The 21,694-nt window shown below is 42.4% G+C and overlaps 1 protein-coding gene across 4 annotated transcripts in view; it reads left to right on the top strand.

Annotated features, from left to right (window-relative positions):
- Positions 1 to 21,694, top strand: part of LOC117356863 (spermatogenesis-associated protein 7-like) — a 131,130-nt gene that overhangs the window by 47,404 nt on the left and 62,032 nt on the right. For 3 of the 4 annotated variants that reach the window (XM_033936680.1, XM_033936679.1, XM_033936682.1), the window contains 3 exons: positions 4,559 to 4,633; positions 15,468 to 15,560; positions 18,194 to 18,241. In XM_033936680.1, coding sequence (XP_033792571.1) covers positions 4,559 to 4,633; positions 15,468 to 15,560; positions 18,194 to 18,241 — 216 coding nt within the window. The remainder of the gene's footprint in view (positions 1 to 4,558; positions 4,634 to 15,467; positions 15,561 to 18,193; positions 18,242 to 21,694) is intronic. The other variant, XM_033936681.1, reaches the window with a different exon arrangement.

The raw sequence follows: 21,694 nt of genomic DNA, 5'->3' as shown, positions 1-21,694 counted from the left end.
TAAACTATACAGCAGGGTCATAACCATGGAGGACTGCGAAGACCTCCAAAAAGATCTGACAACGCTGGAAGAGTGGGCCAAAAAGTGGCAAATGAGCTTCAACATAGGGAAATGCAAGGTCATGCATATTGGGAAAAAGAACCCGATGTTCACTTACAAGATGGGGGGATCACCGCTAGGGGTGAGCAACATTGAAAGGGACCTGGGAGTGATGGTGGACACAACATTGAAGACGTCGGCGCAGTGCGCCACAGCCTCAAGGAAAGCGAACAAAATGTTGGGTATCATTAAGAAAGGTATCACAACCAGGACAAAGGAAGTCATCCTGCCACTGTATCGTGCGATGGTGCGCCCGCACCTGGAATACTGTGTCCAGTACTGGTCGCCGTACCTCAAGAAAGACATGGCGGTACTTGAGAGAGTCCAGAGAAGAGCAACTAAGCTAATAAAGGGTATGGGGGACCTCTCATATACTGACAGACTGAAAAAGCTGGGGCTTTTCTCCCTGGAAAAGCGACGACTCAGGGGAGACATGATAGAAACCTTCAAGATCATGAAGGGCATAGAAAAAGTGGACAGGGACAGATTTTTCAAACTAAGGGGAACCACAAGTACAAGGGGGCACTCGGAGAAATTGAAAGGGGAAAGGTTTAGAACAAATGCCAGGAAGTTCTTTCTCACCCAGAGGGTGGTGGATACATGGAACGCGCTGCCGGAGGATGTGATAGGCAGAAGTACGCTACAGGGCTTCAAAGAAGGTCTGGACAGGTACCTAGAGGACAAAGGGATTGAGGGGTACAGATAGGAGTAGAGGTAAGGTTATAGGGACAGGATTAGAGGTAAATTATAAAATTAGTCAGAGACCACTGTTCAGGCAGTGGGCCTGATGGGCCGCCACGGGAGCAGACTGCTGGGCAGGATGGACCTCTGGTCTGCCCCAGCGGAGGCAACTTCTTATGTTCTTATGTTCTTAAATGTCTGACCAAAATAGTTGTAGAAGATCACATTCATAAATTAACCCCTCCTTTTACAAAACCTTGCAAGAGGTTTTGAGAGTCGGTTGGCGCGCTGAATGCTCTGCACTGCTCTGACGCTCATAGGAAGAACATTCAGCGGCCTGCACTACACACCACTTTCGCAGTTTTGTAAAAGGGAGGGAGGAGGCCAGGTATGTATAAATTGTAAAGGTGCGGTAGAATTGGTAGTCAGCCACCATCTGGAACCTTTACTGATTATGATGCATGATAATTGGGGAAATCTGGGAAATTTACACCTCCCAAACTTTTAGGTAGTTTTAAAATTTGAGATGCTATATGGGGTTTAAGTTTTATTAGGATTTTATATACCGCCTATCAAGGTTATCTAAGCAGGGGGGGGTTGTTTTTTACAGTCAGGTACTCAAGCTTTTCCTTATCTGTCCTGGTGGGCTCAATCTATCTAACGTACCTGGGGCTATGGAGGATTCAGTGACTTGCCCAGGGTCACAAGGAGCAGCACAGAGTTTGAACCCACAACCCCAGGGTGCTGAGGCTGTAGCTTCAACCACTGCGCCACACCCTCAATCACTTTAAAGAAAGAGTTGGGTAGGATAACCAGAAGCATACTCCAAATATAGTTAATTTTAGGTGCTTTGGTCATCTTTGGTGCCTCTAATCTCCTCCACCAGTTTAAATACAAGAGGAACCATTTAGAAAGGGTCATTTTGATATTCATGAGTAAGTAGCTAGTATTTTCAGACATTTGTTTCTGGTCTAGAGCAACTTAAGTATATTTCTAAATATTTAATAAATGATAGTTGAGTAGAAAATGGAAACTGAGCCAATCCCAAAACCAGAATATGTTTATGAAGTGGAAGGCATTCTGTATCTGGATATTGTAGAGAGAGAATTTATTAAAGATAAAATATGTGGAATAGAGGACATGGAGGTATATATTAGAAGATCATCCACATATAAGGAGCCGCTGAAAAGTTCTCAACCCAACCAACAATTTGGGGCAGTCGCCATCAATGGCTATACAGTTAGGGCTCCTTTTACTAAGCTGCGCTAGCGGTTTTAGCACGCAAGCTAGACGCTAATGCCAGGATTGAGCTGGTATTAGTTCTTGGTGCGTAGCGTGGGGTTAGCACGCGCGGCAATGCAGCGTGCACTAAAAATGCTAGCGCACCTTAGTAAAAGGAGCCCTTAGTCCAGCGATTTTCCACTGTTTTGTGTTTTTTTTTTGTTCCGTATTTTTCTGATGGAATGAAAAAAATGGAAAGTCATTGGACTAAGTGTATAGCCCTCGATGGAGACTAGAGGTCTGCATGGGGATCGCGGGAATCCCCCCTAACCCACGGGACTCCCACGGGGACCCCCCTCTGGCCCACGGGACTCCCAATGGGATGGAAGGCTTTGGAAGCAGGGTTCATCTATACAATATAATTTCAGCCTTAGTAAAAGAGGAGGTTTATAAGTTAATTACCTGAACAGAAAACAAAAAAAGGGTTCCACCAAAGATTTCACAAGGAAAACAGCAGCGCAAACACAAAAAACTGTGGAATTGATGATCCTGTCAGAAGTAATTGCTGCTTTTTATGGGGACGGGTGGGGACAGAGAGGATCCTGGCGGGGATGGGTGGGATTTCTGTCCCCACGCAACTCTCTAATGGAGACTGCCCCAACTGTATTGGTTGAGCTGAGAACTTTTCAGTGGCTCCTTGGAAAAGATAGTTTAGTAGTATATGAGCCTACTGATAATCCCTGAATTAGCTGATTGTCAAGTAAGGCTATAGCAAGGGGTTCAATTGCCCTCCTATTATTTAGAAGGCATCCTTGTTTTCTTTGTCGGGACACAGAGAAAGGGTATGTAGACTGATTATTGCCAAAAATTGTGGCTTTAGGACAGAGATATAATAAATGAATCATTTGAATAAATTTGGGGCTGAAACCAAAATGAAAAGGATTCTACATAAATATTTCATTTTTTTAATATTTTTTATACATTTTAAACCTACAATAAGTGCAATATAACATAGAAACATTTTACACTTTAACAGCACTTAATATTTCCATTCTACCCTATCAAAATGCTTTCTCCATGTCCTGGGAAAGAGCGACCAATTTGTTAAGATGATTCTGTGCAATAGGTAAAATATTGCAGAACACTCTGGCATTGTCTGTAGTAGAGTGACCAGACATAAATCCTCATTGATCTGAGTAAATTAAAGACATAGGACCTTTATTAAGTCTAGTTGCGAGTGTCTTCGCATAGACTTTGCTGCCCAGATTGATAAGGGAAATAGGTCTGTAATTCATAACTAACAACAGGTCTTTTCCAGGTTAGGCAATATGATTTTTAGCTTCCATAACAATACCAATAATAAGTTGGTCAGCTATAATTTGAGAGAGTAAAACATGGTAAAATAAGTGTTAGTGAAGAGCTAAATGATTTATAATCACTCTGCAGAACAACTATTCGGTCTGGGAGCTTTATTTAATGGAAGGGATTTGATAACAGATCTAATCTCTTCCAGGAAATAGGTTTGTCAAGGTTATTTAAATCACTAGGAGACAGACAAGGGAGATAAAAGTTTAGTCAAAATAAATAATAATCTTTTGTAGCTTTTAAATTTGAAGCATACAAATGTTGATAGAATTCTTTAAATAGAATTCCTTTGAGCGTCGGAGCACTTACCTCACTGGCCCACGCTAAAAACCTCTAGCGCAGCTTGATAAAAGGGGCCCTAAGTAAAACATTGTTCCACATTCTGAAATTTCATATAAAATTGTCCTTATCTACATACCTAGGGTTTGGGTTGGGGAGTGTTTGTTTCTATATTAAATTATCTCATATGATGCACCACTTATGTTTTGCTTACAAAGTTCTCAAGGAAATGTACTATGTAATATTGGCAGTATGTTGACACCAATGATAAAAAGATTTAAATAAAGTGTTATGATAAGTGTTATAAGTGCTGCTCTGTGAGGTTTTGAACTCAGAAGTTCATATACTCCACCGACGCGCTCACAGCAAGGAGGTGATGGCATAAATGCCTCATTGTAAAATCATCAGTGGCGTACCAAGAGGGGGGGGGGCGGTCCATCCAGGGTGCAGCCTTAGGGGGTGCACAGCTGGCCAGATCCCTTTACCTTCATGGCGCTTCCCCCCCTGCCCGCCCGACAACAGGCCCGGTCCGACAAACCTCCCTGCCCTGTGGTCGTGAGTCTAAATTACCTTCTTACAGCAGCTGGAGTATTGAAACTGCATGTGGCTACCGTAAAGGTCATCTCTGACGCAACTGGAAGTTGCGTCAGATGACCTTTACGGCAGCCATATGCAACTACAACGCTCGGCCGCTGTAAGAAGGTAATTTAGACTCGCGGCCACAGGGCAGGGAGGTTTGTCGGACCGGGCCTGTTGTCGGTCGGTCGGTCGGGCGGGTACCGAGCTTTCCAGGAGAGAAGAGGCAACTCTTTTTTGATACAACCTTTGGCTATTCTATGGTGGAACAGCAATAAATATTGTTCAACGTCATTGACTTCTTTAAACTGCAACCAGTTTGCTTCTTTTGTTTAAGGGCCTCCAGTTGCTTTGGTCCCTAAGTACTCGATGATGGGACCATTCAAAGGACACATGAGCATCAAGAGTAGCCGTAAGTATCTTCCCTGGAAATGGTTTTCAAGTAGACGATCCAAGCAGAGTCAACAAATTGCACAGAGAACATTTTTCATTTTAAAATCAAGTCAGCAAAGTTTGATGCAGCATTAGTGCCTCCATAACAATGGTGTTATTGAAAACTGAGATTATAGCAAGAACACTTTCCAACAGCTCTCCCTCTATCTTCCTTCTTGTTGCCCAGCATCTCGCCTTTCCTCCCTTCTACCCCTGGAGTCCAACACTCTCTCCCTCCCAGCATTCTATCCCTGGGTCTGGCATTTCTTCCCCTCTTCCCCCCACCCCACTCCCAGGTTGGTATCTCTCCCTTTCTCTCATGTCAACCTTAAAATTTGTATTCTAAAGGTCACCAGCAGTGGTAGTGAAAGGTCACTTTGGGAGCCACAAAACTTAGAGACTTGAAGAAAGCACAGATGTTTGTTCAGCATATGCGGACCCCTGAGCCCCAAGCTGGCTTCAGAAGTCCCAAAACCAGGAAGTTTCAGAGATATTAATACATTCTTCTGGCTATACAACTGAATTCTAGAACACTTTTTCACGTGTTAACTTTTCTTAACAATCATTGGTCCTAAGCTCACACTAGCATGTCACTTATCTAAGCCCTGCAATCTTTCTGTTACATGTCGTTTCTGCTGAGATAGCCATAAGAAGCTTGAATGCCCAAGCTAAAACACCCAGTGCAGGCAGGCTAGAACATGAGATAAGTTAGGCCTACAGCTAAACATAATTCAGCATTTTATTAAAGAGAAAACTTAGTTCAACACTTAGGAAAACCAGTCCCAGACTCCTTCAGTAGGGCTTCACACTTGCTCCCTGTGGCCTGTTCTAGACCCTCCCCTCTGATGCATCTTGTTCAAAAGGAAACAAGTTACATCAGACAGCAGGTGCAAAATTCTTCTACTGCTGGTGACCTTTACCTGACAAATTTGAAAGCAGATATGGGGGGGGGGGGTAGGTTTGAGAGAAGAGGAGAGGTGCTGAATTATGTGCAAGGGGGAGAGGAGTGGAGGAGAGATACCAAATTGCAGAGGGAGAGGGGAGGCAAGGATAACTTGGTAGGCCTTAGGATGGGGTCACATAGCAGTGCAGAGCCCTGGGCTTTTTCCTGAATTCACTAAATGGTAGCTAAGCCTCTGATTAGAGTCAGTGGTTTCCCAGGTGCAGAACAAACCCCTCTCTCTCTTCTCAAGATCCATCTCCAGACAGATCTCTCCAAAATAGGGGTGTAAGCCAGAATTATTGGAGGTCCTGGGGGGGGGGGCATACATTTCAATCCTCACCCTTCACTGCACTAAAATTCATACCTTTTGCTGGTGGGGCTGTCAACGTTCCACCAGCCAAAGAGATCTGCTACGCAAGTCTCCCCTCTCCTCCCATGCTTTCTCATTAGCAGCATGTTTCCTCTGACTTCAGAACTCCATGCACATGCTCCGTTTGTGCATGCACAAAGAGTGCCTACATTGTCAACTGAAAGCATACCACCGACTTCCTCATACCTGAAGCAACACAGAGGAGAATGACTTGGTAGCAGATTTCTTCATCTGGTGGAGCTTTGACATTCCCACTGGCCACTCAGCAAATACTGCAGTTGTGGAGTGGGCCTGAGGCCAAAGTTGGAGGGGGCCAGGCCTGCAAGACCCCTCTTCCCACTGTGCACATAATAGTCCAGCTCCAGAGTGGGGCTTCTCTCTCCATGTAATTCAATAGCAGGCAGAGAGGGATAGGTAGCCTCTCTGTCTTTCACACTTAACCTGATAGGCTCAAACTCAAAAATCAAGGGACATTAATTAGGCCCAAAGGTTAAGCTTCAAGCACACACTGCTTCTATCCTTAAATCCACAGAGCAATCCAAAATCTACTACCACACATATGTCTTGGGGGTGTCTGATTTATATAAGAACAGGCAGAACCACTACAGTCATCCCAGAAGGAGGAAGCTGTAATGAACTGGTACACATCTCTTTTGTACTTTAAACTTGATATAGGCTGAATGTTGACACATACTGGACTAGTGAAGATTCTGAAATAATCTTTATACTGGATTATCCAAATAAACTAATAACTGTAACTTTTCAAAATGATTTAAAATATTTCAACTATAGGTTGATAATTTATTTTTTTTTTCTAATGTCTCTATAGTTCCCTAAGAGACATATTTTCTATACATTTTTCTAATTGGATTTTTTAAAGTTTTGTTGCAAAAATCTGTAAGACTAATTTCCAGCAGGTCTTATCCTATACTAGAGAGCTGCATGTAAATTGAGATCCTGGGAACCCTCCACATATGATTTCCAGGGTTCAGGGATATTCATAGGGATGGAAGAAGTTGTTATGGGTTTCCAAAGGGAGTGTACTGTAGTCACAATCTCTGGTGATGCCAGCATGAGATTTGGAATGCACTGAAAAAGGCTATGGACACATCCAAAATGAAGCTTGGAATATCCAGAGCAGCATCCAGAATACCAGACTGAGGCTTGAAACACTTATTGGTTGAATAGTAAACACTGCCACCCAAAAACCTGTGGAAATCATTTACAGGAAGGAGGCGGGAGCTTGTTAGGGTTGAGAGCTGCAAGCGACTAAGTAATAGCATAATAAAGGAAGTACATGTGGGTATGGACAGAAATAGAGGCGATTAATTGTGGGGGTGGAATGTATCTTAGCTAGGATTACCAGATTTTCCCGAAGGAAAATCTGGACCCATGACCACACCCCCAGGCCCGCTCCATTCTGCCCCCAGCCCCGCTTCCCAGACAGCATGTGCGGATGCCCCTTCCCAACGTGATTTTGATGGGAAGCTTTTCAAAACCCAAAATGCCGGGATTTGAAAAGTCATCCGGACCCCCAGACATGTCCTCGAAAAGGAGGGCATCTGGTAACCCTAATCTTAGTGGCTGCAGGTGGGTATGAGTTAGATTCCAGTGGAGACAGGTTTGAGAATTGGTGAAAGTTCTGTTCCTGTTCAACTCTTGATTAGAAATGACTCCTACCTGGATAAGTCCTACTGATTAAGTCTATGCCTGGATTTTCAACAACATTATCTGGACAATACCTCTGAAAATCTGGTCAGAAATACGAAACTACAACCAATAAAGTGGAAAAATATAAACATATACCCCCCTTTTACAAAAGCATAGCGGGGTTTTTAGCACCGGCCCTGGCGGTAACAGCTTTGACGCTCATAGAAGTCCTATGAGTATCTGAGCTGTTACCGCCACTGCTGGTGCTAAAAACTGCACTAAGCTTTTGAAAAAAGGGGGAGGGGATCAATGCCCTAATCAAATCTTAGATATACTATATTGCAATTTCCATAGTATTGCTGTGAATTTCAAAATACAAAAAATTATTAAGATTTATTTTTTAAAATGTCATAATTTATGAAGACCCCCCCCCCCATGGTTCCCATGAAACAAATCACTGAACCCGATCGGGTTCAGTGATTTGTTTCACGGGGGACCATTGGGGTAGTTTAACCCTCTGAGGATCATCACCATTCCTAATTGATATAAGGTCTGGTTGAAAAAAAAAATTATTTTGCATATAGTGCTGGAAGTTTTTTGATGTTGAAGTTATTATACTGGAGTCCAGTCATTGGATAGCCATTTACAATATCGCTATAATTTATGAAGAGCATCAGTGTGAAAGTTAGGTCTATCCTATCACAATTTTGGAATTTTTATTTCTATTTCTTTTATGATTGTAGATTGTTTTTTGTTCAATATTTTTATTAAAAGATTTTCAATATACATCAAAAGCAGGTAAGAAAAGGTAACAAAGAAGTTCTATATCACATATCAAAGTATAACATACAGCTTTTATGCTCTTGGCGGTCTTTATGATATTAACAAACAGGATCATCATCAAGCAGGTATCAAATCAATATATAGTGCAGAGATTATCTCAGGGTAATAATATGAGCAAAAATGAGGAGAACATTGACAATTCATCACAGAATTAATGACAAGGGATCAACTATCAATTTGTCAATCATTATACATCTACTTCAAGATGGATAATATAAAATCAGCAGGATGCAATTAATCACTATAATTAATTAGAGGTGACCAGATTTTAATGAATGATGTTAAACTTATTTTTAATTGCTATCACTCTCTCATATTTGGCTGTCGTACATACTATATTCCACCAAGTGGATGAATCAACCTTGGATGATTGTAGATTATTAACTGCCAGATACAGAAAGTATTTTGCATTTTTTATGATTTTACTTTAATAAAGACTTGTGCCCATATGCTGGTTGTGACGTCTCCAGTGCCTCTTCTTGCTACTGTTCCATAGTTTTTCGAGGCCTTGTCTCTTCTTTTTCTGATTCCTTGGTAAACAACTAAGACAAGTTGTTCAAATATGTCAACAAAACACACACACAGCATCACGTGTTCTTCATTAGTGTGTGCATATTTATGTCGCACTACTGCAATGTTCAAACATCCAAAATCTGTGCAGGAGCATTTTGAATAGGACATCTAAGACCAACTTTAGATGTTTCGCAAGGATGTCCAAAAGTCAGCTTGGGGAAACGACCATTTTCGAAACCGCAAGACGTCTATCTTTGTTTTTTTGAAAATGGCTCATCTAGACATTCTGGCCCTTAGGATGTCTACCTTTTTTTTGGATTACAACTAACGTAATATAACCCTGTGGTATTAACTATAAATACAAGCAATAGGAGTAGAATACCACTCTATCAGACCCTACACCTCAATATACTCAAACTATTATTATTTATTTTTTATAATTTTTATAGATTTTAGTACTTATCCAACTAAATAGCCTCAGAAATGGAGCCTACGCATAGCAACACAGTCATCAACTGAGGAAATCTGCGTAGTGTACATGCTCCTGCTCCAATCATTGGCCTCTAAATCTAATATTATCCAACATCTTATACACTTGCTAAATTTACTAAAACTTAATAGAGTAACCCCACACTCTAAAGTGCTATTAACTTAATGGCATTTAAATTGGGTACTCCATATCAACCTATTGTGTGTAAAGTCCAAATTTGAAAAACTCGACCAAGCAACTTATCTTGTTAGTTGAGTGTTCTTCATTGTCGAAGTTTAAGCAATAAAATTCTCAAAACATTCCGTTCACCAACGCGGCCAGCGTTTCGCGGGTATATTATACAACCGCTGCGTCAGGGCCATCGGAACATTCACACACACATCCTAAATACGTATACTCAGTCAACGCTTGACTGAGTATACGTATTTAGGATGTGTGTGTGAATGTTCCGATGGCCCTGACGCAGCGGTTGTGTAATATACCCGCGAAACGCTGGCCGCGTTGGTGAACGGAATGTTTTGAGAATTTTATTGCTTAAACTTCGACAATGAAGAACACTCAACTAACAAGATAAGTTGCTTGGTCGAGTTTTTCAAATTTGGACTTTACACACAATAGGTTGATATGGAGTACCCAATTTAAATGCCATTAAGTCTATAGCACTTTAGAGTGTGGGGTTACTCTATTAAGTTTTAGTAAATTTAGCAAGTATATAAGATGTTGGATAATATTAGATTTAGAGGCCAATGATTGGAGCAGGAGCATGTACACTACGCAGATTTCCTCAGTTGATGACTGTGTTGCTATGCGTAGGCTCCATTTCTGAGGCTATTTAGTTGGATAAGTACTAAAATCTATAAAAATTATAAAAAATAAATAATAATAGTTTGAGTATATTGAGGTGTAGGGTCTGATAGAGTGGTATTCTACTCCTATTGCTTGTATTTACCTTTTTTTTGGGCCATTTTCAAAAATCGAAATGTCCAAATGCAAAAAATTCAAAACAAGGCCATTTGGAGGTGGAAGGGGCCTGCATTTTAATGGAGTGACCACCCGGAACACTGGGGCACCTTAGGAAACATTGCTGGGAACTTCACATAAACGATGCCAGGTACACATTTCACCATAATCCCATTATAGTATATGGTGAGCCCTCCAAAACTCCCCCCAAAACTACTATGCTCACCTGTCTCCCACCCCAATAGCCCTTATGGCTGCAGATGTCACCTATATTTCAGTACAGTAGGTTTTGGATGGGTTTTTGTGGGCTCGCACTTTCCACCATAAATGTAGTGGGTAGAGAGAGATATGGGCCTGAATCCCCCCTCTACACTGCCCCCCAGGCTACTCCAAATACCTGCTTTCTGCTCTGTTAGAATTTCCAATAATGCTGTTATAGAGGCTGGTATGTACTGTTTCTTTGACATATTTGAAGGGTGGGAGGAGGTCAGTGACCACTGGGAAAGTGTGTGCGGGGAGGGGGGTCATACCTTCATGCATCCAATTCTCATCGTTTCAATTTGGGTACCTTTTTGGCCCGTATGCACTTTTAAAAGAGGTCCAACTCCAAACATCTAAATGATGCCCTGGACGTCTTCAAAAAGGTTTCATTATCTCTGCAACTCGTCCTAGTCCTAAGGCTGCCCTAATCCTGCCCAAAACACCCCTGTAACATGCTCCCTTTAAGATTTAGATGTATTAGAGGGAAAATGAGCTGCAAGTAGTCTAAAAGGTCAAATAAGAGAGTAGGGAATTACTTATTGTGGGAATAATTAAAACAGCCATGGGTTACTGAACAGGTGAATAAGGGGCTAACTGGATAACTGCTTGGATAAAGTTAGGACACAAAAAAAAGGACTGATAATTCCAACTCCTTCAAAAACAGTTACTGAATTTGTGTGCTACCTGTTACCATGCACTAAGGGCTCCTTTTACGAAGGCGCGTTAGGGCCTTAGCGCGCGGAATAGCTGCGCGTGCTAGCTACTACCGCCTCCTTTTGAGCAGGCGGTAGATTTTCAGGTAGTGCGCGCTAATCCGGCACGTGCGCTAAAACGCTTAGCGCACCTTCGTAAAAGGAGCCCTAAATTGTGTGTTAACAGCCTAATGCACTTTAGTAAAAGGACATCTCAGTACATAGGTTTAAGCATATACCAGTGGCATGGTGAGGGTAGGAGGTAGCTGGGGCGGTGGCAACCGCTGCCCTCTACTCCACCCCCTTCTCCTCCCCCTCCCCCCCGTCCCCACTGCACGAGCATCTTCCCTTCCCCCATACCTCTATACTTCTTTGCCGGTGCATGCAACATTTCCAAGCTGCTGCCCTCTCCCTCTGATGTCACTTTCCCACAACCAGGAAATGGCTTCAAAGGGAGAGCTGAGGTTGGCATGAGCAGCAAGTTGGAGATGCTGCTCGCACCGGCGAAGAGTTAGAGGTTTGTTGGGGAAGGGAAGGTGTGCGCACAGTGGGGGAGGGGCAGGGAAGGAGCATGGTGGAGAGGTGCCAATGCCCACTCCAAGACGGCACCCAGGGTGAGCTGCCGCCCCTTGTCCCCACTTACTATGCCACTGCATATAGCTCTAGTAAATTTTCAGTGAGACTAGTGTAACAGCCTTATTCTCAGAGTTAGGAGACTGTACTCTTAATTTCGTCATCTAGCAGCCCACGCACAGATTGACCTTTGGCGTTTGTCTTCACACAGGTTTTAGTTTGTCTTGTGGTTTCACTTGATCCCCTTTCAACCTGGGACCCCTGATGAAGGCGTGTTAGCGAAACACGGACCGTGTTGGGTCCCTTGGTTTGCTTTTAAGGTGTTGTTTTTAACTGCATTCAATTTATTGACATAAATAAACTTATCCTGTATCATTGTACGTGTGTCTGCAGTTCTTCCTGTTTTGTCTTCGTACCCTTCACTGCAGACCCTGTTGGTTCTTCCTTTTTGTTTGTGTCTCTTCATATCGGCCTCCTTATTTTCTGTTTTATGCAAGACAGCAAATGCCTTGCTACAGAAACTTCTCAAAGATGGGAACGTGAGTAAATTGAACTCTGTAGATATATGTGCATGAAACTGCACACTTAGCAAGATGAAGAGATGGGTTATACTAATGATATCTCAAATTCTACCTGGAGGTAAACAGGGATGACTTTTGGGGAGATTAATTATGAGAAACTTATGATTAAAACTGTTCTGATCATCTAGAAAACCATAAATTATTTTAAAAAATGAATCACCTCGCAGCCATAGATGCTCTGCATATGAATTAAGGGTAACGTGTATTCCTCTATTGCAGTGTTTCTCAATTCGGTCCTGGGGTACCCCCTTGCCAGTCAGGTTTTCAGGATATCCACAATGAATAGGCATAAACTTAATTTGCATACTCTGCCTCCATTTTATGCAAATTTATTTCATGCCTATTCGTTGTGGATATCCTGAAAACCTGACTGGCAAGGGGGTACCCCAGGACCGAGTTGAGAAACCCTGTTCTAAAGTTCTCCTCTTAGATAAACCTCTACTTTGCATTGTGAGATCAATATCCCAGCGGTTTGTCCAGCCAACTTTAAGAGATAGCCAAATCTTGAGTTTAAAAATGTCCCACCCACTCACCAGTTAAACTTTGAGCAAATTGTTGCATGCAAAAAATTTAATTAGATAAATAATGTAATGCTAGAGATGTTACTCAGTGTAGTATTAGTTTAGCCATTCTGCACTGATATTCAGCACTGGCCAACCAGTTTCCTATATAAGGCCAGTCAGCCAAATAACTGTTCTGAGGGGAGGAGTCTTAAATGTTCTGGCCAATTGTTTTTTTTTACGCCGGAAGGGAGTATCTGCTTTGTTGCTTTACAAGATGATTTGCCTGATGACGAGCATTTTCAATACAACAAAGATAGACACTTTTACTGTCAGTAGGTAAACAAAATTTATGGAAGTCTGTCGGAGCAATCTTTGATTTCTGGGATAGTCAAAGGAGGGATCTCCAAAATCAACAAAGCACTCCAGGAAGATTTTGTAATGGGTAATTGAAATGTGCTCTACTCTGGTCTTCCACTCTTCTCACTGAAATGTCCTCAATTAATCCAATCAAATGCTGTTAAATTACTTCATAACGTCCACCCAATTTGATCATGTCACTCTGCTCTTGTTGAAAGCATACTGGCTCCCAGTTTCAGTTCTTATTAAATTTAAATTACTCACTATTTTGTTTAAAGGCAGTCTGCTCCAGCGTCCATTTCCAGGCTGCTGACGCCATACGCCCCCACGCATCTCCTGTGCTTTAATCAGGCCCTCGTAACTTCCCCCCTTCAGTTCTCTGTCTGGTCATCACACAAAGCTCTGCTTTTGCCTATATTGGCCTTCATCTTTGGAATTCACTTCTTTGTAAACTCAGACTTGAAAACTCTTACCCTACTATATTAGGAAAAAAACGGCTCAAAACACAGCTATTCACACAAACTTTCAATCCTCAGTTTTTTGTTACTTTTTATCTTGTTTTGTTTTCACTTGTATTAAACATGTACACTTCTCCCTCCATATTCACGGTTTCAGCAATCGCGGTTTCGATTAGTCATGGTTTTTAGCTTGATGGCTCCTCCCCCAAATTACGTCAGCTTGCATAGAGAAATCGCTGATTCCCAGCACTTTCTTCCCTGTCCTTCAGGAACATGCCAGGTCTCCCACCATGTTATTCACGGCTTCACCATATTCACGATGGTTTTTAATAGAAAACAGCGACTAACATATGAAAAAGTTATTTGCGGGCTTTCGGTATTTACAGTTCTGTTAATCCCCTATCATAGCGAATACGGAGGGAGAAGTGTATATCGCCTAGTAGCACTTTTTTAGGGTGACGGGATAATCGCGCGCCAGATGCCAGCGCGCTGACAATTCGGCGGAAGACAAGTGCGCGGGGGAAAAAGTAATTTTTAAAGAGCTCCGACGGGGGGTTTGGGGTGGCAACCCCCCCCCCCCCACTTTATTGGTTAGTGTTTGCGCTGCCGTTGCAGGGGTGGTGGGGTGAACCCCCCCACACATTATAGAGAAAACTGAACTTTGCCCGAAAAAAATCAGAAAAAGTTCAGTTTTCGCTATAATGGAATACTTTTTCCCCTGCGCGCTTCTGTCTTGTGCCGAATTGTCGGCGCTGGATTGTCAGCGCGCTGACGTCTTGTGCTCCACTGTCTATGAACCCTTTTTTAGAGTGATTGGTGGTATATCAAACAAAACTAAATGAATAAACATTTGTTGCATTGGGAGGAAAACTTGGGGTATATACTTGATTCTATTGAAAATTTACCATCTAAAAAAAAGTGAGGAGTCAATATTCAAAGCAATTTTACCAGGTAAGAGAAGCTCTTGCACTGTTAAAATGCACTCGGAGAACTGTCCTCTGATATTTAGCGGCACATAACATAGTATCGCTCAATATTCGTAAAGACTACTGCAGCTATCTTCAGACAGAGTGAGGACGGTCTAGGGGCAGAGCCATGAGATATGCTGTCACCAATAATATTCAGTGCCAGTGTCTGCGTACCTAGCCAGGCAAGTTGGGCTTCTCAAATGGCTATCCTAACTGCCCAGTTAGGTAGGTTGTTATGGCACCTTCAGGGTACCACTGTTTTGAATGTTGAGTGCTCTGAATGCCTGGATTTCATTCAGCCTGCAGTTGTCAGAGCAGTCTGAATATTACCCCCGGAATATGCTAGGTTAGCCCATGATGGAGATCATTGTACTGTGCAATATAGCACAGGGCTTCTTGGTTCATCCACCGAAGTCGATCAAGCTAGGCATGCTGCGTAAGTGATGCACTCAGGCCTAGAAAGGAAAAGAAACGGTCACTTCATCAGAGCTCGAACCAGTTGGGGGTTTCTAAGCTTCTGGAGCATACCACCCATGAAATGGGGGAGGACATAAGGCTGCATTCAGTGGAGGATGGAAGTGACTTTTTGCAGACACGTTCTTTGATATAGATGTCTCAGGCTGTTGACTATAAAAATCTGTCATTCTTGCAGCTTTGTTTCATGGATCTTCATGTAAATTGTCGACTCAGTACATCATTCAAGATCACATGGCTACCCATTACAAGAATTTACTTTCCGCTAAAGGTATTTTTAAATTATAACAGCAACTATTGTGGCCATAAAACTGGCATATAAAATATCACAACTATATGGCTTTATGACTTTGTTTTTATGCCTAGGTGATTACTAGATAAATCCATTTAACAGATATAATGCACATTTAATACAGTGTATTAAAAGAGCACTAAAACTTCTAGATGCAAGTGTAGGAGATGTTTTTGTGGGGCAGATGTTGGTCCCCTGTGGTGCTAAATAAATATATAACATTTTTAACAATACATTTCAAACTTTTTGTGTTTGCAAATCCAGAAGATTCCTTTTTGAATCCAGTAATACCATCATAAGTTATACTAGCAAAAGGAAATTTTGTATTATACTGGAATATCATTTCATGACTGGAACAACAAATTACTAATAGAATGTTGCAGAAAGGCATTAGGATGGTAGATTAGAGCTGATGCTATATGCTTTATTTAAAATCTCTCTTGCATCTGGAGCATATAGAGGGTCATTTTTGATACGATGTCTAAGTCCAACTTTGGACGTCCAAAATCGGAGGTGAAGAAACATTCATTTACGAATGGTACTCCCAAATAATTTTCTTTTTGAAAATTGCCTACTAGGATGTCTTGGCCTCCAGAAGGGTATCAAAGTCAGTCATCGAAGATCGCAATCCAGTCAGGTTTTCAGGATTTCCCCAATGAATAAGCATGAGATCTATTTGCCTGCACTGCTTTCTTTGTATGGTAATAGATCTCATGCATATTCATTAGGGAAATCCTGAAACCTGACTGTGTTGCAGCCCTCGAGGACCGACATGAACATGGGCAACTCCGGTCCTCGAGGGCTGGAATCCAGTCAGATTTTCAGGATTTCCCCAATGAATATGCATGAGATCAATTTCCATTCACTACTTTCTTTGTATGCTAATAGATCTCATGCATATTCATTGGGGAAATCCTGAAAATCTGACTGGATTGTGGCCCTCGAGGACTGACTTTGACACCTGTGGTCTAGAAGCAGGACTGCCCAAGTCCGGTCCTCGAGATCTACTGGCAGGCCAGGTTTTCAGGACATCCACAATGAACATGCAGGCAAATGCATGTGCAGGCAAATCTCTCTCATGTATATTCATTGTGGATATCCTGAAAACATGGCCTGCCAGTATATCTCGAGGACCGGACTTGGGCAGCCTTGGTCTAGAGCAGGGGTGGGGAACTCCGGTCCTCGAGAGCCATATTCCAGTCGGGTTTTCAAGATTTTCCCAATGAATATGCATTGAAAGCAGTGTATGCAAATAGATCTCATGCATATTCATTAGGGAAAAACCTGAAAACCCAACTGGAATACGGCTCTCGAGGACCGGAGTTCCCTACCCCTACTCTAGAGTCTAGACATGGGCAACTCCGGTCCTCGAGGGCCAGAATCCAGTCGGGTTTTCAGGATTTCCCCAGTGAATATGCAGGAGATCTATTTGCATGCACTGCTTTCAATGCATATTCATTGGGGAAGTCCTGAAAACCCGATTGGATTACGGCTCTCGAGGACCGAAATTGCCCATGTCTGGTCTAGACCATCAGGATGTCTATCTTTATTCGAAGGGACACCATTTTAATGGACTGGCCACATAGGCATGCCAACAGAGCAGTGGGGCACCTTAGAGGGCACTGTTGTGAAATTGACATAAACTGTGCCAGATATACATCTCAACATATGCCCCTTATAATAAGAACATAAGAATTGCCACTGCTGGGTCAGACCAGTGGTCCATCGTGCCCAGCAGTCCACTCCCGCAGCGACCCTTAGGCCAAAGGCCAGTGCCCTAACTGAGACTAGCCTTACCTGCGTACATTCCAGTTCAGCAGGAACTTGTCTAACTTTGTCTTGAATCCCTGGAGGGTGTTTTCCCCTATAACAGACTCCGGAAGAACGTGCCAGTTTTCTACCACTCTCTGAGTGAAGAAGAACTTCCTTACGTTTGTACAGAATCTATCCCCTTTTAACTTTAGAGAGTGCCCTCTTGTTCTCTCTACCTTGGAGAGGGTGAACAACCTGTCTTTATAATAATAATAATAATAACAATAATAATAATAGTTTATATACCTCAGGACCTATTATACTCACTTGTATACTACCCCAATAGCCTTCATGGCTGCAGATGGCACCTATAGAGCAATAGAGTAGGGTTTTGATGGGCTCATATTTTCCACCATAAATGAGTGGCTTATGGGTCTGGCTTCTCCTGTCTATGGTTCACTAGCCCACTCACCTGGCTGCTTAAGACACCCTAGGCTTTCTAATAGTAGGTTCTGCTGTTCTAGATTTACTGTTTCATTCAGATATTTGGGGGATGGAAGGGAGGCATTGACCACTGGGGGGGGGGGTATTACCTTCATGCATCTAGTGATTATCTGTCAATTTGGATTACTTTTTGGCACTTACATGCTTCTAAAACAGGTCTGGGTCAGAACGTCTAAATTCCATCCAGGACGTCTTGCGAAAGTTTCTATTATCGCCGCAAGACGACCAAGTCTAAGCCGTCCCAAAGCATACCTTTAACAAGTCTCTTTATATTGTAATATAATAGATTTGCTATGTTGAAGAAAATAACTCGTGTCTTCTTTATGTAATTGGTTCACTATGACTGGTTATTTCAGCTGCTGTTGATTCATCGCCACCAAAGAGTTTCTGGTCTAGCATTAAATGTGAGTAGACTTGCTTTTGGGGGTAAAATCATTATTGATTTGATATTCAAAAAAAGCTGAGTTCCTATAGCACCGTTAGCACATAACTGTGGTAACCATTACTGGACTGCACCAAAGATCAGATTCTATAAGAGGCGCCTAGAAAAAATGGCATCTACCGCACTTCAATCAAATCTAGGCGCCATTTATAGAATTTCGCTTAGTGGTATCCTAAATTTGAGTTAGGCACCACTAAGCACCTAAGTATAGGCGTCTGTAATGTAAGCCAGAGTTTTTCTTGCCTACAGTACAGGTACCTAACTCAAACCACGCCTAGGCTCTGCCTCTAACCATGGCTACTTTTCAGTTAGACATTGCTAATCATGACTAGGCGCCTGGGTTTAGGCGTTGCCAAGATCCTAGTGGTGTCTAACCGAAATTCACATGAAACTTTAACGGATTTTTTTTTTAATAATTTTTTAATTGAGCCTTAATGGCATTTTTGATTAAAATACCAATTATGCTCAATTAATAAAAATGGAAGTTCTGTGTGAATTTCAGTTAAGTGTATAACTTGGGTGCCATTTATAGAATCTGGCCCTAACTGCATATAGCCTGTTATGGGATGGGAAATGGGCAGAAAAGAGGTAGGGATGGGCATAAACTGTGCATTGTAGTTAGCTCATGGACACTTATTACATGCTGTCACTGATGCAGTTAACAAAGATACACTTAATACTCCTATATAGGAGGCAGCAAGTGCATCCATGGTATCTGGAACTGCAGTGACATAGCGAGGGTGAGCGGCACCCAGGTCGGTGGCGCCCCTTCCCTGCCCTCATCTCTGCCCTACCCCCCCTACCCCCCACTCCCTCCCTGATCCTGCCTGCCGCACGCACCCCTTTCCCTTCTCTTCTCTTCCCTTATACCTCTAGTTGAAGTTGTTGCTCACGGTGTTAACGTGCTCCTCACAACTCCATAGACTCTCTCCCTCCCTGCTGTGCACCCCCCGCTCCCTCCACGATCCTACCTGCCATACACACAACCCTTCCTTTCCCCCATACCTCTAGTTCAAGTTGTTGCTCGCAGCAGTCAACAACGTGCTCCTTGTGACCCCATAGGCTCTCCTTTCCTGCCGTGCACCCCCCGCTCCCTCCCCGCTCCTGCCTGCCATACACATCCCCTTTCCTTCCCCCATACCTCTAGTTGAAGTTGTTGCTTACGGCGGTCAACAAAGTGCTCCTCGCGACCCCGTAGGCTCTCCCTCTGATGTCACTTCCTATGCGTGGCTCCCTGAAGTGACATCAGTGGAAGAGTTGACGGGGTTGTGAAGAACACATTGTTGACCTCTTTAAACATCTTCAACAACTTCAACTAGAGGTATGGGGGAAGGGGGGCGTGCATGGATGGGAGGAATGGGAAGAGGTGGGGGAATGGAGAGGAGGAGGGGTGCCGGCACCTCCACCAACATGGCATCCAGGGTTGACCTTCCCCCTCAAACCTCCCCCTTACTATACCACTGTGCAACCATACTAATTTTGTTTGGTTATGTTTATATTTTGTAAATTGCTTAGGTTTAAACGGGTTAGAAATTTTCTAAATAAATAGATAAAACCTGGCCTAATGTACCGGTGCCTATATCTACTGCAGGCGTGTCAAAGTCCCTCCTCGAGGGCTGCAATCCAGTCGGGTTTTCAGGAATTCCCCAATGAGTATGCATGAGATCTATTAGCATACAATGAAAGCAGTGCATGCAAATAGATCTCATGCATATTCATTGGGGAAATCCTGAAAACCCGACTGAATTGTGGCCCTCGAGGAGGGACTTTGACAGCCCTGCTCTACTGTGTCTAGCAATGTCTAAGTCCACTTAGGCGCCACTATGCATGATTCTATAAGCAATGCCTTGCGGTTGATTGACAACCGTGCTTAGATGTTGGTACCCTTTTTATAGAATTGCTCCCTAAAGCAGTCCAGGTAAGGTGAAAGATTTGCTATTTGGAATGGGGGAAGGGCCAATGGGTCTTCTTCCATGTACATTAAAGAATATAATGTATGTAGTCAATGCCACCAAGATGAAAGTCAAAAGCTTGCTAGGGGATTCATGGTTTTCTTCCTTCTTCTGTAAAGGATGCTGACAATTGTCTAAAATTAATACATGATATATTTAATGGTTCTAATGAATAAAAACATAAGCGGTCAGTTTATTGACCTCTGGTGTGCCTGCCACTGTTAATTTGCAGGCATCAAGTACTGTTGCTCTTTGACTGGCAGCTTCATGTAATAAAACTGAGTAATGTTTAATATTTAATTCACTTTTGATATACTGTTAGATTTTTTAATGAGTTTTTTTACTTCCATGCTTTTTTTTTTTTTTTACTTTATCTCTGAGGCAATAAGCTAATTATATCTCTAGTTAGGCTATATAAATCTTCATCTGTCCTTTGAGGACACTTCTGGAGTCCTTGTTCTTTGTCTCTTGTAATAGTGTGATGTAATTGACAGTGGGCTAAGATGTCTGTCACTGATAGTGGATGTTCTTTGTGTTTATTTTGTTGGGCTCTATGAAAGGCTCTGTTGATGGGGTTTTTGCCCGTGTTGGCCGAGTGAGCTGTTATAACGCAGGGTCAAGGCTGCTGTATTGCAGAAGGCAACATCTTTTCTTCATCACTGGCCAGTCCTTGAGCAAATACAGATGAGTTTCCTAGGCCAGTTTAGCCTAACCCAGTGGTAGGCAAACTCATTAGGCAAAAGAGCCAAAGATCAACAGTACAACGATTAAGATTTCTTTTGAAAGCCAAATTTCTTTTCAAGAACCATGTTTTTAGGAGTCATTTTAAACTAGCTACTAACATTCAGTAAAACCAGATATTATCATAATAATAATCTTATTTATTGACAAAAAATATTTTTAAATTAAAATATAAATATGACAAAACACGTATTTAATGACACCCTGCTCGCCCACACATAGTTAAAATCAATTTATGGCAGAGCCTAGAGAATGACACGGGGAAAAAATTTGTCCCCGTCCCCGCCCTGTGAGCATGGTCCCCGTCCCCACAAACCATCTGATCCCATCTACACAAACCTTGAATAGTTTTATACTGAACTTATCAAAGTATATAAAGAAACTATATTCTGTACAATTGTCAACTTATAAATCAGCGTCTTCTCCCCACTCTCTTCCCCATTTCCCTTCAGCATCATCTTCCCACTCACCACTTCTGTTGCCCATTTCCCTTCAACATCCTCAGTTCACTCTCTCTCCACTTCCCTTCAGCTCACGCACATAAAATCAAACAAGCAATTTTATATCATTTTCATTCTATTCATTCATAGAAATTAAAGTCTAAATAATGCCAGTCACATAACAAAACATGATTTTACAAAAATAATTCCCTGCACAGTCAAGCCTGCAGGGATTACTAGATGTCTTTCAGCAGCTCCCCTCCCTCCCCCTTACTTTCGTGG

Source organism: Geotrypetes seraphini, chromosome 3, assembly GCF_902459505.1.
Source record: "Geotrypetes seraphini chromosome 3, aGeoSer1.1, whole genome shotgun sequence".
In the NCBI taxonomy this organism is placed as follows: Eukaryota; Metazoa; Chordata; class Amphibia; order Gymnophiona; family Dermophiidae; genus Geotrypetes; species Geotrypetes seraphini.
Note: the sequence above shows the minus strand (reverse complement) of the source record. Positions and strands in the feature narration are given on the sequence as shown.